This window comes from Equus asinus, chromosome 17 (genome assembly GCF_041296235.1).
Source record: "Equus asinus isolate D_3611 breed Donkey chromosome 17, EquAss-T2T_v2, whole genome shotgun sequence".
NCBI classification, from domain to species: Eukaryota; Metazoa; Chordata; class Mammalia; order Perissodactyla; family Equidae; genus Equus; species Equus asinus.
Genome location: NC_091806.1, coordinates 13,446,130 through 13,461,525, shown reverse-complemented (window position 1 = coordinate 13,461,525; position 15,396 = coordinate 13,446,130). Strand labels below are relative to the sequence as shown.

The 15,396-nt window shown below is 34.5% G+C and overlaps 2 protein-coding genes across 2 annotated transcripts; both read right to left on the bottom strand.

Moving 5' to 3' along the window:
- Positions 1-219: 219 nt before the first annotated feature.
- Positions 220-1,167, bottom strand: LOC106823626 (olfactory receptor 8J1-like). The gene has a single exon (XM_014829452.3). The coding sequence runs from the start codon at positions 1,165-1,167 to the stop codon at positions 220-222; it is 948 nt and encodes a 315-aa protein (XP_014684938.3).
- An 11,596-nt stretch (positions 1,168-12,763) lies between these two features.
- LOC106823618 (olfactory receptor 8K1-like) lies at positions 12,764-13,723 on the bottom strand. The gene has a single exon (XM_014829447.1). The coding sequence runs from the start codon at positions 13,721-13,723 to the stop codon at positions 12,764-12,766; it is 960 nt and encodes a 319-aa protein (XP_014684933.1).
- Positions 13,724-15,396: the final 1,673 nt, after the last annotated feature.

Sequence of the window (15,396 nt, the reverse complement as noted above, 5' to 3'; positions counted from 1 at the left end):
TGGCAAAGTTAGTAAATAATGCTTTGCTTCTGTATTAACTTGGTAACTTCTAGAGTTTCCATTTGTTTTTTAATTCGCTGGTTCCTGATCCTAGCCCCTTTTAATTCACAGGATTAAGTACTTGTAAAGAAGGTAGGTCAGGCACCTACTCTTTTGCTTTCTCTGCTGTAATGACAGCCTATCTTGATCTTGTCTTCATTTAACTGTAGAGATCTAAATTCACACTAATTTAAAAGAACAGCATGAGTTTGTCAGAAATCTCCAAAGGGCAGCCTTCACATCCTTATTCCGCAGGCTGTAGATCATGGGATTCAGCATTGGAATCACCACTGTGTAAAACACGGAAGCCATTTTATCAGTATCCATTGCATGCTTAGTTGGAGGCTGCACGTACATGAAGAGCATTGTTCCATAGAAAACCGTTACCGCCATCATATGTGAAGCACATGTGGAAAAGGCTTTTTTCCTTCCTTCTGATGAGTGTATCCTTAGAATGGACAAAACAATGTTGAAATAAGACACAAGAACTATAATCATGGAAAAAACCAAATCTGTAGCTGCAGATATAAAAACTACTGTTTCTGGAAAGTAAGTATCAGAGCAGGACAATGCTAACAGAGGGACAATATCACAGAAAAAATGATTGATGACATTGGGAGAGCAATAAGCCACAGAGAATATAGAAGATGAAGCCAGAAGAGCTATGAAAAAGCTATAGAGGTAAGTGAGGGATACCAGCAGAAGGCAGACCTGCCGAGATACCACCACCATGTAGAGCAGGGGATTGCAGATGGCCACATAGCGGTCATAGGCCATCACAGCTAACATGAAGACCTCAGCTACAATGAAAACCAAGAAGACTCCCAGTTGGATGGCACATTCATAGTAGAAGATGGTTTTCTTCTTTACCAAAAAATTGATCAGCATTTTTGGGGCTATGACAGTAGAATTGCCAAGATTGATGATAGCCAAATGTCGGAGGAAAAAATACATGGGGGTCTGAAGTCGAGAGTCAACACTGGTGAGAGTGATGATGCTCAGATTTCCTGCCACAGTCAGTCCATAGATGACCAGGAAAACAAAGAAGAGTGGAATCTGGAGTTCTGGACGGTCTGAGACACCTGTGAGAATAAACTCAGTGACCCGGGTGAAATTTCCAGGAGCCATGTAAGAGTTTGGAAATTCACCTATTTGGAGAAAGAAAGGAGAAGTGGTTACAAACGTTAAGGGACTCTTTTCTAGGACTGCCATTTGATGGCAAGGGCAATTCCTTGGGTGAGAATTCCTGCCATCCTTTATTAACCTAAGCCATTTATTAAATTCAAGGTTCTAGGTTTTATAAATACAGCTTGCTATCATTTGGGAGATAGAAAAAACAAACATGGTCAATTAAATGGATGGTTCACCGTTATGCATATTTTGAGAATTTACCTCCTCACAATTTTATTAATTAATATTAATCCTCGCTCCGGGCCCATTCGAGCGTGGGGGTTTCTACAGTGAAACTATACCTGGCATCTGGTTCTTTCTTCAGGGCCATCTCACCCAACCTCGCCCATTATTAATTAATTTATTAAATTATGTATATCTTATTACCTTGCAAACAATAGAAGCCATGATTCATTTCTTATGTCTTTTGCATTGAGTGGGAGAAAGGCTTGAGGAATTGCATGTGCCATATAATTCAATGTTGCTTTGTGATTTCTTATTCTGAGATTTCTTGCTTTTTCTCAAGAATAGATAATCTAGCCACAATCCTGCTCCATTTTCTTTCTTCAATCTTTCTATAACTTCTAATCAATGTGCATTCAACTTGCACATACTACCATCCATATATGTTAACTGTTTTTCCCATTTTACACTTTATTAGCACAGACAAAAATATATGAATACATGTCTTCAGCTGTATTTTTCTGTTAACTGATTCTCTTTTCAACTTCTAAAAAATGATATATGTGAAAATGTTATCATTTTTTGCATCTCCATCACACGCTATGCTCTACTGGATTCAACTTACTTTTGCTTCCATCTCATAACTCTTTTTTTTCCTGCCCCACAAGTTGATGAAATTCATCATATTCTTTCCAATATGTATTTATTTTTACCTAGTATTTTTATTTATATAATTTTATAACATTATTTAAAAAAATTTATAAAACATATCTGGCCTTAAGTTTTAGTTGGCCTTTTCTTGAATTTTTCACATTTTGATATTTTTCATTATTGCCAAAATGTTAAATATCCTTATTTTATAGTTTCTATGATAATTCCCTTGCATATATTTGTCAGATAATCAGCATGCTATTATAATCTGATTGAATATTTTTCTAGAGGTGTTTGTTAGAAGGGTGGTCACCTGCTTCTAGCTAAACCAATTAGAGTCCCTTTCCAATCCCAACTGATGCTTCCCATGGTGGGGCACCTTGTCCAAAAAGTCCTGTCATTGTCTCTTATCTGAAGATTTGGAGTTCACAGCCAGAGAGTCAAGACCCTATCAGCATTTAACATAAGATCTACCTTTTAACAAAAATTTAAGCATACATGCACACAAAATAATACTAATACTACTACTACTAATAATAATAAACAAAGAGGCAAAAGGAAACTTTTGAAGATGAAGGATATGTTTATGGCATAAACTGTGGTGATGATTTTAAGGATGTAGGCTTACCTCCAAACTCATCAAATTTTATACATCCAACTTGTACAGCTTTTTGTTTGTCAATCTTAACTCAATAAAGTGATTTTTTTAATGATTATGTATCACTGATGCCTGACTTGTAAAAGCCCAGAGTTACTGACATTGTCTCTCCTAAAAAAGGCTATAAAAGAAAGAAAAATAGAAAACTCTGCTACAGTGAGAAAAAAGAATGAAGCAACAATGCAAAAAGAATTGGAGAAATAAGACCAAAATAACTTCTAACATTGTTGAGTATGTGATATCAGTTTGTTTCTGACACCAAACCTCATTCTTTCTGTTTCTTTGAATCATCCTCTTATTTACTTATTTACCAAGTATTTGTTGATTTCCTATTTGAGCCAGACAACGCTCAAGCTTCAGATAAGTTACTTGCTCCTCAACTCATGGGCCTTCTTGTTTGATAATAGAAGAGAAAAAAGGCTGATAACAGAACATATAGACAGAGGATTATAAATTGTAGTAAGTACAATAAGAAAATTCAACAAAAACATGCATCAGAATAAGCTGGGAGAGTTCTTACACAAATCATATCAAGGCAAGGCCTTTCTGAGAGGGTGGCATGTGAACTGAAAACTAAACAAGTGATGGAACCAGCTATTTAATCAATCACAGGAAGAACCCTCCAAGGTTCCAGGCAGAAGGGTATTTCTTGAAAATGCTGCTGTGCGGTAGAAAAGAAGTTAGTTTTTTTGTTTGTTTTTGAGAGGAAACGTAATGGAGACCAGTGTGACTGGATAATAATGAGAAAGTGGAGAATTACTAGAATTAGATAACGTAGGTCAAAATAAGTATTTGGTTTTTATTTTAAGTGAATTGTAAGGTATTGATAAGTTTTAAGGTGGGGGAACATAATCAGCTTTAAGTTATAGAAAGCTTTCTCTTGCTGTTATGAAGATGATGAATTATAGGATTTAAAGTGTAGAAGTTATGAGTGGAAATAAAAACAAATGAGTCAAACAGTTGGTTGAGGATTCCCAGTATAAGATAATGATAACTTGGGCCAAATTGGAGAAGCTGGACATACAGAGAAGGTACACTGAACAGATGGAACCAGAAACAAGATGATATCTTAAATAATTCATGTTATGAATTACGTGAGAGGGATGTGAGAGAATGACAGTTGGGGGTCGAACAAGAAAGACTTCAGTGACGTTTTTGCAGTTGGGTCAATGGCCATAACATTTTTTGCATATTAGAGGATATGATTTAAGATGGACTGATCAAAGTGAAATTTTGAACAAGTTAAATTTTCAGAGTGCTAATGGGACATTTAAGCAATCATTTAGGCAGCTAATATTTACGTCTGGAGCACATAGGTGTGGTTAGGTTTACAAAGCTAAGAAACCTCAACCTAGATGATGATACCATATTGTTTTTCATCTATTTCAAGATCTTTTAACGTTGTTAAACAAACGTTCCTAGTATACTCCTCAATCTATGTGCATTATTGTCCTCTGAGGGACAACTCTCTGTTTTGAGATTGTGGCTTTCCTTTTATCCCCAAACACTACAATGAAGGATATCATTTCTGCATCCAATCCCATGTCTCTTTCTCATCTTGTCTTCTCTTTGTTTGCAGTTTTTAATATTTTGTCTGCAGCATTTAGTCTCTCGATTGCCTCCCTTGGCAAACATTTCAACTATCAGCCAAAACAATGTTTCCAAATTATATTAGCTCCTGTATTTCTGCTGAAATTTAGAGTGTTGTTGGTTATACACTTTATTTTAAATTTGCAGTAATAAATTTTTAAAGCAACCAGTTTAAATCACAAAAATGTATCCATCCTGTAATTTTCATTCGAAGCTCCATGTATTATTATATACCAATTTCCATAATTACTTTCCTGTCCTAAGCATCCTCCTCTTCTACTTCTTCATGTCAAGCTTTCATTGACATTATTATTGACTTTTGTATCCTTCTTGGTCTCTATGTTATGATTGTCTCACATTAGCTGGCAGGCAAATGACAGTCCGTAAACTTTTTGAGCAATTATGATACGTAAACTGAAATAGATTTTAGGATAACTGAAACATGCCTTAGCCTCATTTTCAATGCATTTCACAATTAGTTCCACATCGCTTTTCTAGTCATAATACCCTACCAGGAATACATTGAATGTACGTTTTCATCTCTGACCATCCGTGTCTTAACTCATATTGACTCTTCTGAGATCACTCCACTTTTTTGTGAGAAGTGGCATATTATCTCAAAGAAGTCTATCCACCATTTGTAGCAGTGGCCCCATGTGATCAGAAACTGGAAATGAACATAGTGTCAAATGAGGCTGGAAAACTTGATTTTGGAGTATTTAAGCATGCTATTCCTGATTATTCTCTAGGCATTTACAATCTTCTTTTGAATACTAATGAGTAAAAGGAGGGTAAAGAGATAGGTGAATTGTCTATAAATTAGCACCAATGTTTTATGGCTAACGAGTAATAATAATAGCATTTAAAAATGTGTACATAGATAGCTTCTATGTACTTTTTTATTATAAAATGATAAGGCAGAATATAAAGAAAATAAATTTATTTAGGAACATCCTATTTTAGGTCAGTTGAACTAAATACAATCTAGGGAAGAAACATTTTCTTTGGGGTTTTATTTCACCCTGAAGTATGTTATAGAGATTCTGTTCTATCAAACCAGTAATCTACAGGTCTGCGTTTCTTAAAGCCTTGCTTCTGCTTATGCCGTGACTTTCCTCAAAGAGAGGTCCTTCTTTTTGAAACCTTCTCAACTAAATGTTGGTGGACTATTTTACTATAAGGTAGATGGTTTATCTCAATGTGTTTCATTATCGCATTGATTACTTCTCATGCTTCTCTACATACACTTGCATGTATGCTTTCAAAGCTAATGGAAAAATTTCCTGAGAAAATTTGTGATCTAGAGTTATATTCTCAAAAAGGAGCATCATTTGGAGTCTGGGTAGTTGTTTGTCCAGGTTTCTTTCACAGGATTTCCTATGAAACATTTTGTTTTTATTTTAGGTAATATTGTGGGAGAAAACTACGATATGAACAATCTCAGTGAGCAAAAGTCCATTATTTCAGTAGTGATATAATTTATTTAAGTACGTAAGGCACAAAGATGGCAGTTCTAATTTGGAAATATAAAATCTGGATCATAATTAACATTCTGTGTTCTCCCAAACAGTTGTAAATCTTGAAAACAAACCTTACATTAAACATTGGATTATTTGATTATATATAATATCCAGTACCTTCTAAAATAAAAGTGAAGTGGCTCATTTTAAGGTATAGTTTCAGATTTTTTAAAGGCCATTATACAAAAATAAGATAAGTGATTCCTACCCACCTATAGTGGAGAATCTGTTTCAGGTTCTTAGTGAGACTCTCCACGTTGCTGTGGCAATGGGTGTTGATGGGACTTTATAAACCTTTAAGTTCCAAACTCTGAAGCACAGGTGATTTAACCATCAACAAATTGCCTTTTACATCCTTGGGGATGATGCCACTTGGGGATGCTTCCTTAACAAGCTGTTCCTCTGGAAGTTCAACCAGACACCCTGTGAGTCTTTGTTGCATCAGCCTACATTATCGAAGTGAATTCAACTTCATTACAGCTAAGGGGCACAGTAATTAAATTGTGACTCTCAAAGTAACTCATTTGCATTCATGGATTCATTATTGCAAATTTCAATATTGAAGAGCTGGAAACCAAAGCCCTAACATTGAAACTGGAACAAACTCTATTGATAAATAGTAATTTTATCATGCCACTGTCCTTTTCTTTCACTTTTACTTCAAAGAATACAATTAGCATAGTCATTATTTCAAGGAATTTGGTAAAGTGGATATTGAAATGAGGATGGGTTCTCTGAAAAACAATCATTAGGTAAGAAAAAAATTATTTTATTCTTTTCTTTATGATTATATTTCAGGTGAAAAATGGATAATATACCTTCTAGAGAAGAACCAAACATAATATTTAAAAATGGAGACCTTATGTTATATTTGAATATGACTATAAATTCCCTGTCAAACAAGCAGATTGTTAAATGCTGAATATTATAGAAATATACATTTTATTCATGCAAAGACTAATTGAATTATACATCATTTGGATTTTAGCATATGTGTTGCTTAAACAAACCTATGACTAATAGAATTATGTAGTACTCAAATTTCCCTGGGACAATTCTCTTCCTTCAGGCTTAAGTCTTCTTATTTTTTTGTCCAAGATATTCCTCTACAGGCCTTAAATTTAGAGATGGAAGTTGACATATATGGAATAATGCCATTTATAAAAAGTATAAACACATGCACACGGAAGAGTAATCTATGTTTTATAAGAACAGAAGAAAATAAACAGATTCTCATTAAATATATTGGGATGGTTACTGGTGGTGGTAGAGGGGACTGGATAAAGAAATAAAGATGAGAGAGGTATTATTTTACTAGTGCTGCCATAATCAGATACCACAGATTATATGGCAGCAACAATTCAAATATGTTTTCTCAGTTGGAGCCTAGAAGGCCAAGATCAAGGGGTTGGCAGGTTAGGTTACTTCTGAGGCCTCTCCTTGGCTTGCAGATGGCCCCCTTCCTGCTATGTCTTCACATGGTCATTGCTGGGTCTGTGCACAAGTCTAGTGCCTCTCTTTGTGTCCTTACCCCCTCTTTGTATAAAAATATCAAGCATATTAGATTAGGGCCCACATAATGACCCCTTTTTAATTAGCTACCTTTTAAAGGCCCTATATCCTAAGGCAAGTCACATTCTGAAGTACTGCAGACTAGGGTTTCAACACATGAATTTGGTGGGTGACAATTCAGTCCATAACAAATCAGAATAAAAAATAAATTAAGATAAGATAGGGGCTTTGCCTGGCTCAATAATGATAAAGTGTCATAAACTGAGGAAAATAATTATTCTAAATCTCTTGCATTAGGTCCAAAAACAGTTGAAATGTGCATATCTTCATTGGGAAGCAAACTTGCTCCTGGAAATCTGCATAAGTAATACAAGTTATTAAAATATACAAAAATCTTCATAAGAGTATTATTAGTATGTTGAAATACTGGAAATTAAATACATAGTTTGGAAATGTAGTCAGCAAATTATAGAAGTATATATTTAGTATAATCTTATATTTCTTATAAAACTTTGTCCACATGGGTTATATAGAAATTCAAGAGCTTCTGAGAAATGAATTAAAAATAGTACTAAAAACGTCATATTGCATTGGTTTCTTTTAAAACACCAAATTATTAAAGTATCTTTTAGTTACAATAAAATGTCAAGTGTAACTGGATGGCATTTGAAAAATGATTTCACCTGTGTTACTACTGCGTCCAATGAGAGAGTATTCCCAATATGAAAAATGTTCTTCAACGTCTCGTTGTAGTAAGTTGCCTCACGATATAGCCCAGACCACAACTGCTAGGATTTCTCTTACCATAGATTTATTTTGCTTGTTTTAGAATTTCATACAAATGGAATAATGTAGCATGTTTATGTGTGGTTTCTTTTGCTCAATTTAATGTAATTGAAATTCATCCATGCTATTGTATATATGGGCAGTTCGTTCCATTTTATTGCTGAGTAATATTTCATTTTATTTATATATCACAATTTATCTTTTTATCTCTTGATGGACAGTTGAAATATTTCCATTTTGTACTATTATATATAAAACCACCAGTAACATTAATATACACATATTTTTCTGGACACGTTTCCATTCACTTTGCATTAGCATCCATGAGGGGAATTCTTGGGACATATGGTAGTAATGTGTTTAACTTTACTTAAAACTGTCAAACTTTTTTCCAAAGTGAAGTATCTTTGGGCACTCAATCAGCAACGTATGATAATTTCAGGAGCTGAACATAGTAGCTGATATGGTACTTTGTATTTGATAATCTAGTGTTTTTAATTTTACCCAAACTAGTGGCTGGGAAGTAATATCTCGTTGGTACTGTAATTTCATTTTCCTAGTGACTGAGGATGTTGGACTTTTTAAAGTGTTTATTGACCGTTCATATTTTCTTCTGTGAAATGTCTTTTCAAGTCTTTTCCCTCATTTTCATTAGGGTATTTGTCTTTTCGTTATTAATTTTTAAAGAATATTTATATATGTCTTGGATCCCTTTGAGTTACTTTGGCTTCTTATCTGATATTTTAACATACACACGTACACATGTTTTAGCGTCTTTATTCTTTTCCATTCATCTGTTTACTATTTTTATAGAATATTTCTCTGTATTGATTACTATAGGTTTACAATTAGTCTTGAAATCCGTATTATAAGTTCTCCAACTTTTTCTTTTTCTAGATGCTTTAGCCATTCTGAATCTTTTCTCTATTGTATAGAATCAGACAGAAAGCAGACATGGGGGATCTTGTTTGTGTTGGGAAGAAGAAAGTTTCCCCTTCTACCCCTCTTGAGTTCTTATGGCTGGAATAATTATAAAAGTGACACAAGTCCAGATCAACAGGAAAAAACAATTTAATATGTATGCAGGGGAGATCATAAAAAATGATGCTCAGAGAGGAAACAAAGTAGGCAGCTTATATATCTTTTTACGCAAAGTAGCAATAAATTTGTGAAGATTTGACAGGACAAAGACACTTAGGTTTGGGTGCTTTATTAGCAAGGAATTTAAGCAGAGTCTGGGTTTGGGGTAGTAAATTAGTAAACAAGTAACAATGCTTGTTTATATAGTCTTCTCTGCCCTGATCTTCCCAGTCTGGTGATAAAAATGTAGGGAAAGCACCTCTCACATGGGAGGTTTATCTCCTGCTTTCAGCGGGGAAGAGAGAGGAGGGTCAAAATGCCTTTTTAAAAAAAATTTGGTGTCAACTGCTTTTCAAGTAACTTTAATTCAAAATAATCAATACGACATTGGGAATATTTTAGGGTGGCCTGGACTGGGCCCCAACAATTGTATACAAGGAACTTAAGTCTAGACCTGTTTGCTATGAGAATAGTCTCATTTGGTAGTAGTAATTAAATTATTTTAATATTGAAACTTGTTCCGTAACTCAAAATTGAGTCGTTAAAAGTTGCACCTTGGTCTCAACACTATGGTGTTAAATTGAGGGATGAATAATTTGGAACCTTGGCATAAAATATTAAAAGAGATAATTTTTTGAGCCATCTCTCTCCATCATCTTAAAGCCAGAATGGCTTCCTTTTCCATGTGTGAAATTTTGACTCTTCGAGAAAATCCCTTCAAGAAAAAGTATATCTCGCTGTCTTCATAAGGAAGTCATGGGATAGGAATAGAAGAAATCATTGCAGAGTCCATGTAAGAAATCAACTTTGAGGATTTTTAAAAATAATCAGAGCTTGAGTTTATGCAATTGAGTCATCAGAGCTTTGGAGGAATTGCCATTTGGGAATTAATACAAATATATTCCAATTTCCTAGCTAAAAGCATTTGGTATATCAAGGCATTAATTAGATATGGAGTCAAAACAAGTAACCAAAAAAACCCTAAACTTTCTAGCTCTGGGAAGATTTTGAGAGTGTACAAATATTAAAGGATTTTCATGTAGGTTGGCAGCATTATTTCTAAATTATTCATCATCATAATGATGATGAGAAAATATGCTTTGTGGCATTTAGTGTCAATGGCCCTACCCAGTAAAGTCTGGTATGCTATAAACTTTCTGTAGAAAAGAAGGTAATGTTTTAGAAACCTTCCTGTTGTATCTATGATTTCAAATATGTGATGCTACCCACTTATTACAATCATTTTGCAATTTTATCATCACACAATGAAAATATGCCAGTAAATCTTAGTATCCTTTCTTTGAAAATAAAAAAAAATACTGGATGGCAAAAAGTTACAATGCATAGTACTTTTGCTCTGTGTTTTCTTTTTTTATTTCAGACTATTATGGATATTTGTAAAACACTGATCCAAGAGCATATCAGCATGTGGAAGAAACCTTATACATCTATTTTAGAAATAAAAAGCAATAGTATATCATGTTATTAGCACAGGGCTATTTATTACAGCCCTTTTTATAGTGGTAAAAGAAATAAAAAGCTGCAAACGATCAAATATTTATCAAAGAATGTCTAAACACACAGTGATTGATCTATACTCTACTGTATATTAAAAAGGATATTCAAGCTGGTATTAAAAATAATATTTAATATGCATTGGCTGACAAAGATGTTGATGACGACTTTTCATGTAACTAAGTTACAGGGAAGTTGATGTATTATGTTTCTATAAAGCCCTTTCTATGCAGATGATATTGGAAAATGCTATCAATATTATTTAACTTTATTTTTGGTTTGTGAATAGTAATAGAAAAGATAGAATCTGGAAAAAAATATCCTGACCAAAAAGACTATGCAGTATAATATAAAATGTTACTCTATAAAATAAAATTTATTCATAACAATAAATATGATTAGGGATAGGATCCAAAGCTAATGTGATAAACAAATTGATGTGATTGGAGAATGTAATTTTGTATTTCTTTTATTGTGTTCAATTTATGTTTTATTTTATTTTTTGCTTTAAAAAATTTCCCCCAGCTTTGTGGAGGTTAGAATCAATAAATAAAAGTTGTGTATATTTAAGGTGTACAGTGCGATCTTTTTGTTTGTTTTTGTTTGGAAATTGGCCCTGAGCTAACGTCTGTGCCAATCTTCCTCAATTTTGTAGGTGGCATACCGACACAGCATTGCTTGATGAGTGGTGTATAGGTCTGTGCACAGGATCCAAAACTGCAAACCCCAGGCCACCATAGTAGAGTGCATGAACTTAAACTCTATGCCAATGGAATGGCCTTGAATGTGATGTTTTGATATATGTATATATTGTGAAATTTGATTACCAAAATCAAGCTAACTAACATATCCATCACCTCATGTAGTTATTTTTTTTTTTTGTGGTGAGAGCACTTAAGATTAACTCTCTGTCACAAAGTAAACTTCAGTGCGTTAAAAAAGGGAAAAAATAAACAAAATTCATGGGTCTGTGATAAAGAGACTCTGATTCATTCTCTGATTTAATTCCCCACAATTTTCAATAAGAAGACTAGGGTAGATGGAAACAAGCATGCTTGAGGTGGTCTATATAGTTTTAAAAATCTAAAAAACACTTATTCAAATGAGGAGAATACTAAGATGTAAGGAATCTATTCATTTGCTGGATGAGTACACAATGTGAATGAAGCATTGTGTTAGCAGAGAATCCATGCAAAATATTATCATTGTGTATAAAACTCATGAAAGATTCAAATAGACATGAAAGAAAATGCAATTCAGCCTTGAGTATATCATTTACATTTAATATTTACCACTGCTCTAGGTTATTCAAAACAGTGATGTCATTCCAGTAGATGACCAGATAACTCATTTATTTTGACTTTGCAAATTCAAAGTTAGCTTGTTTATCAAGAGGCTATCATAAACTGAAATTAGTTATAGTGTGATGATCTGTCAAAGGGGACCTAGAATTAGCCAATATTTCTTTCATGGTCCCTAATGAAAAATTATCCCAAAGGCCCACTGTATCCTTGAGATATAAAATATTAAAGCAATCCGATTTACAATCTCATTTTTGAAATGCATGCTTTATTTTCTATTTAGCCTAGATTATCAGATCAGTTTTTTCATGTCGTGTTATAATCACACATTTACTTATCTCCTATCTAGCCTACATAGTCTTCATGATTCAATCTTATTTATCTTTAATACACAGTGACTGCGATAAAATACATATTATTAATATTCTGGTTAATTTTGCTCTATTGTGAGTATTTAATTTTTATCTCAGCAAGTCTGAGTTTCACCAAAAATTTGATATGATTTTCCTTACTTCTAAATAAAATAGGTACAAATATGACCTTGAAAGCCACTTGAGACTTATATGATCTGGCTATAATGTTTATTTATTCTATTGAAGTGGAGAAGAGTACACAGAGATATAAGATGAAGTGTTTTGTCTAGAAAAAGAGGAAAAAATTTTGTAAAATAGTCTTTCTTTTTGATGCTGTAATTGCTCTGACAAAAGATTGTACAAAGATTTTTGGACCCACCTTTGCAATGGAATATTAAGATCAGATTAAATGAACATTTTACATTGATTAGTTAAAGTTCTTTTCAGAGCATCTTTTACGTCTTTGTTCCTTAAGCTATAAATCAATGGATTCAGCATAGGGATCACTAAGGTATAAAATACAGAAGCCATTTTATCAATATCAAAAATGTGGCTGGATTTGGGTTTCAGGTAAATAAATAATAATGTTCCATAGAACACAGCCACCACTGTCAGATGGGAGCTACAGGTGGAGAAGGCTTTGTACCTCCTCTCAGTTGAGTTCATTCTGAGAATGGCCACAAAAATAAACGTATAGGATAGAAGAACAATGAAGAGGGAAGAGAGCAAATTGCAGCCTGAAAAGATCAGGATGATCAATTCTAATTCATGTGTGTCAGAACACAGCATGGATATCAGAGGTAGACTGTCACAGTAAAAATAACTGATGATGTTAGAGCCACAGAAGGATGAGTTAAACAACCTAATTGTGAGAAATAGTGAAACAAATGTACTGTAGAGATAAGGAGTGACTACTAGTCCCCAACACACTTTCTCTGCCATGATGATCACATAGAGAAGAGGTTTGCAGACAGCTACATAGAGATTATAGGCCATTGCTGAAAGAATAAACAGTTCAGTGATGATGAAAATCTCAAAGAACACTAGCTGGATGGCACAGCAAGTGTAGGAAATTGTATTTTTGTGCACTGCGAAGTTTGCCATCATTTTTGGGCCAATGACAGTGGAGTAACCAAGATCAGTAATCGACAAATGTCTAAGGAAAAAGTACATGGGAGTATGTAGCTTGGAGTCTAAATGGGTTAAGATAACCATGCCCAGATTACCCATCACTGTGACCAAGTATATGATGAGGAAGACTCCAAGGAGAGGTGCCTGCAGCCCAGGGTTGTCAGTGATCCCCATGAGAATAAATTCAGTCACCTTGGTCACTGCAGTATGATTCTGGTTCTCCATATGATTCATCTTGGTAACCTGTGTAAGGTATAAAATCGATACTTATTGTATTTGAGATCCTATCTTCTAAGAGAATTTAAAACATGATTTATGAGATATAGAGACATTTTGTCTCAAATTATAAATACAGACTCCTCTTCCCATCAGGCCAGAACTACACAGACCTACACTCACATTGCAGTCTAAGTGCCTGACAATTAGCTTTTTGTATTACAGTGTAAGTGCCTGCTATTAAGCTTTTGATTGCCATGGCATCCATTTGAAAAATATTCATCTCTAATAAACATATTGTCAGCTACATAAATAGATAAAGAGGCAGGCTGATCCACCCATGAACTTCCCCTTATAAAAATCCCTGGGTGACCTAGGTAGCTGACTTCTTGAATGACCCTGTTTTTCCCTCCTTGTCCATTAATCCATGCTCTTATATTTTAAATTCACTGATAAAGAGTAAACCCAGGGCAAAACCCTAATCCCTGACTCTCAAACCCAGTAAAGGCAGAACACCAGGTCCATACTCTCTCTCTCTACCTGTGACCTCGCTGTGTGGCCCCAGTTATGCTGTGTACCCTCCATGACCTAGGTAATGAATTTTGTTTGTTCATGGTTCCCTGATTGCTGTTGCTGAGGTGTGTCTTACAATCATGATAAGAACCATGACGACCACAACATTGTCTAGCACGCAAAGTCCAGTCTCAACGCTGGCTTTGGTTGGGGGACATATCTGTGGGGGCTTGCCACAACTAGTACAGGCCAAGCTGAGTGCCCCCAGGCATTCCTAGCTGATAGTATCACCTTCCTTAGGCTGAGACTGACGCAAACCACACATTCATTGAAACTTTGGTAAAGTGCGCTTTATAAGGGGAAAAATATTTTGAAGTGGTTGTTTTGATACAGCTACAATGACCTATTTCTTTTGACCCAAAATAATTTTGTGTGACAAAAGACCTATTATATTTCAACTTTTTAAAATTTTCAAGTAATTTATAAAACAAACATCTACACCTAAACCATAAACCTTAAATAACTGGCAATCCTCAAATGTGTTTAGGGGCCAGTCCTGCGGCTGAGTGGTTAAGCTTGCACACTCCACTTTGGAAGCCCACGGCTTCTCTGATTTGGATCCTGGGCACGGACCTAGTACTGCTCCTCAAGCCATGCTGAGGTGGCATCTCACATAGCACAAAGAGAAGGACTTAAATTAGAATTTACAACTATGTACTGGGAGATTTGGGGAAGAAGAAAAAGAAGAAAAGAAGATTGGCAACACCTGTTAGTTTAGGTGTCAATCTTTAAAAACAAAATGTTTAAAAGTAGCCAGATGTATATAAAAAGACTTTCTAAACTGTTGGTGAAGTGATGAATCAGGTGGTGATTAGGAAACCTCTGATCATTAAATACATATTTCAATACTTTTCACTGTAAGTTCAGCTTGCTTACCCAATACAAAGTCTAATGCTATGTTTTTACAATTTTGCTATTAATATCTTGTCCACATTTGCCATGTCTGTCATTTTGCATATTGAATCACTTCTTCTAATGATCCTCCAATCATACATCCCTCTTCTGCATAAAAAGGACTTAGCCATTCTTATTTTTTACGACTTCTTGATGGAGATTCATGTAGAGGCCCGGTAGAAAGAACACAAATCAATATCAAGCACTGATAGAGAATCAGTTAT

What these genes read in the sequence shown, in the direction of transcription:
- LOC106823626 (XM_014829452.3), bottom strand. Translation starts at nt 1,167, where the DNA reads ATGGCTCCTGGAAATTTCACCCGGGTCACTGAGTTTATTCTCACAGGT.
- LOC106823618 (XM_014829447.1), bottom strand. Translation starts at nt 13,723, where the DNA reads ATGAATCATATGGAGAACCAGAATCATACTGCAGTGACCAAGGTGACT.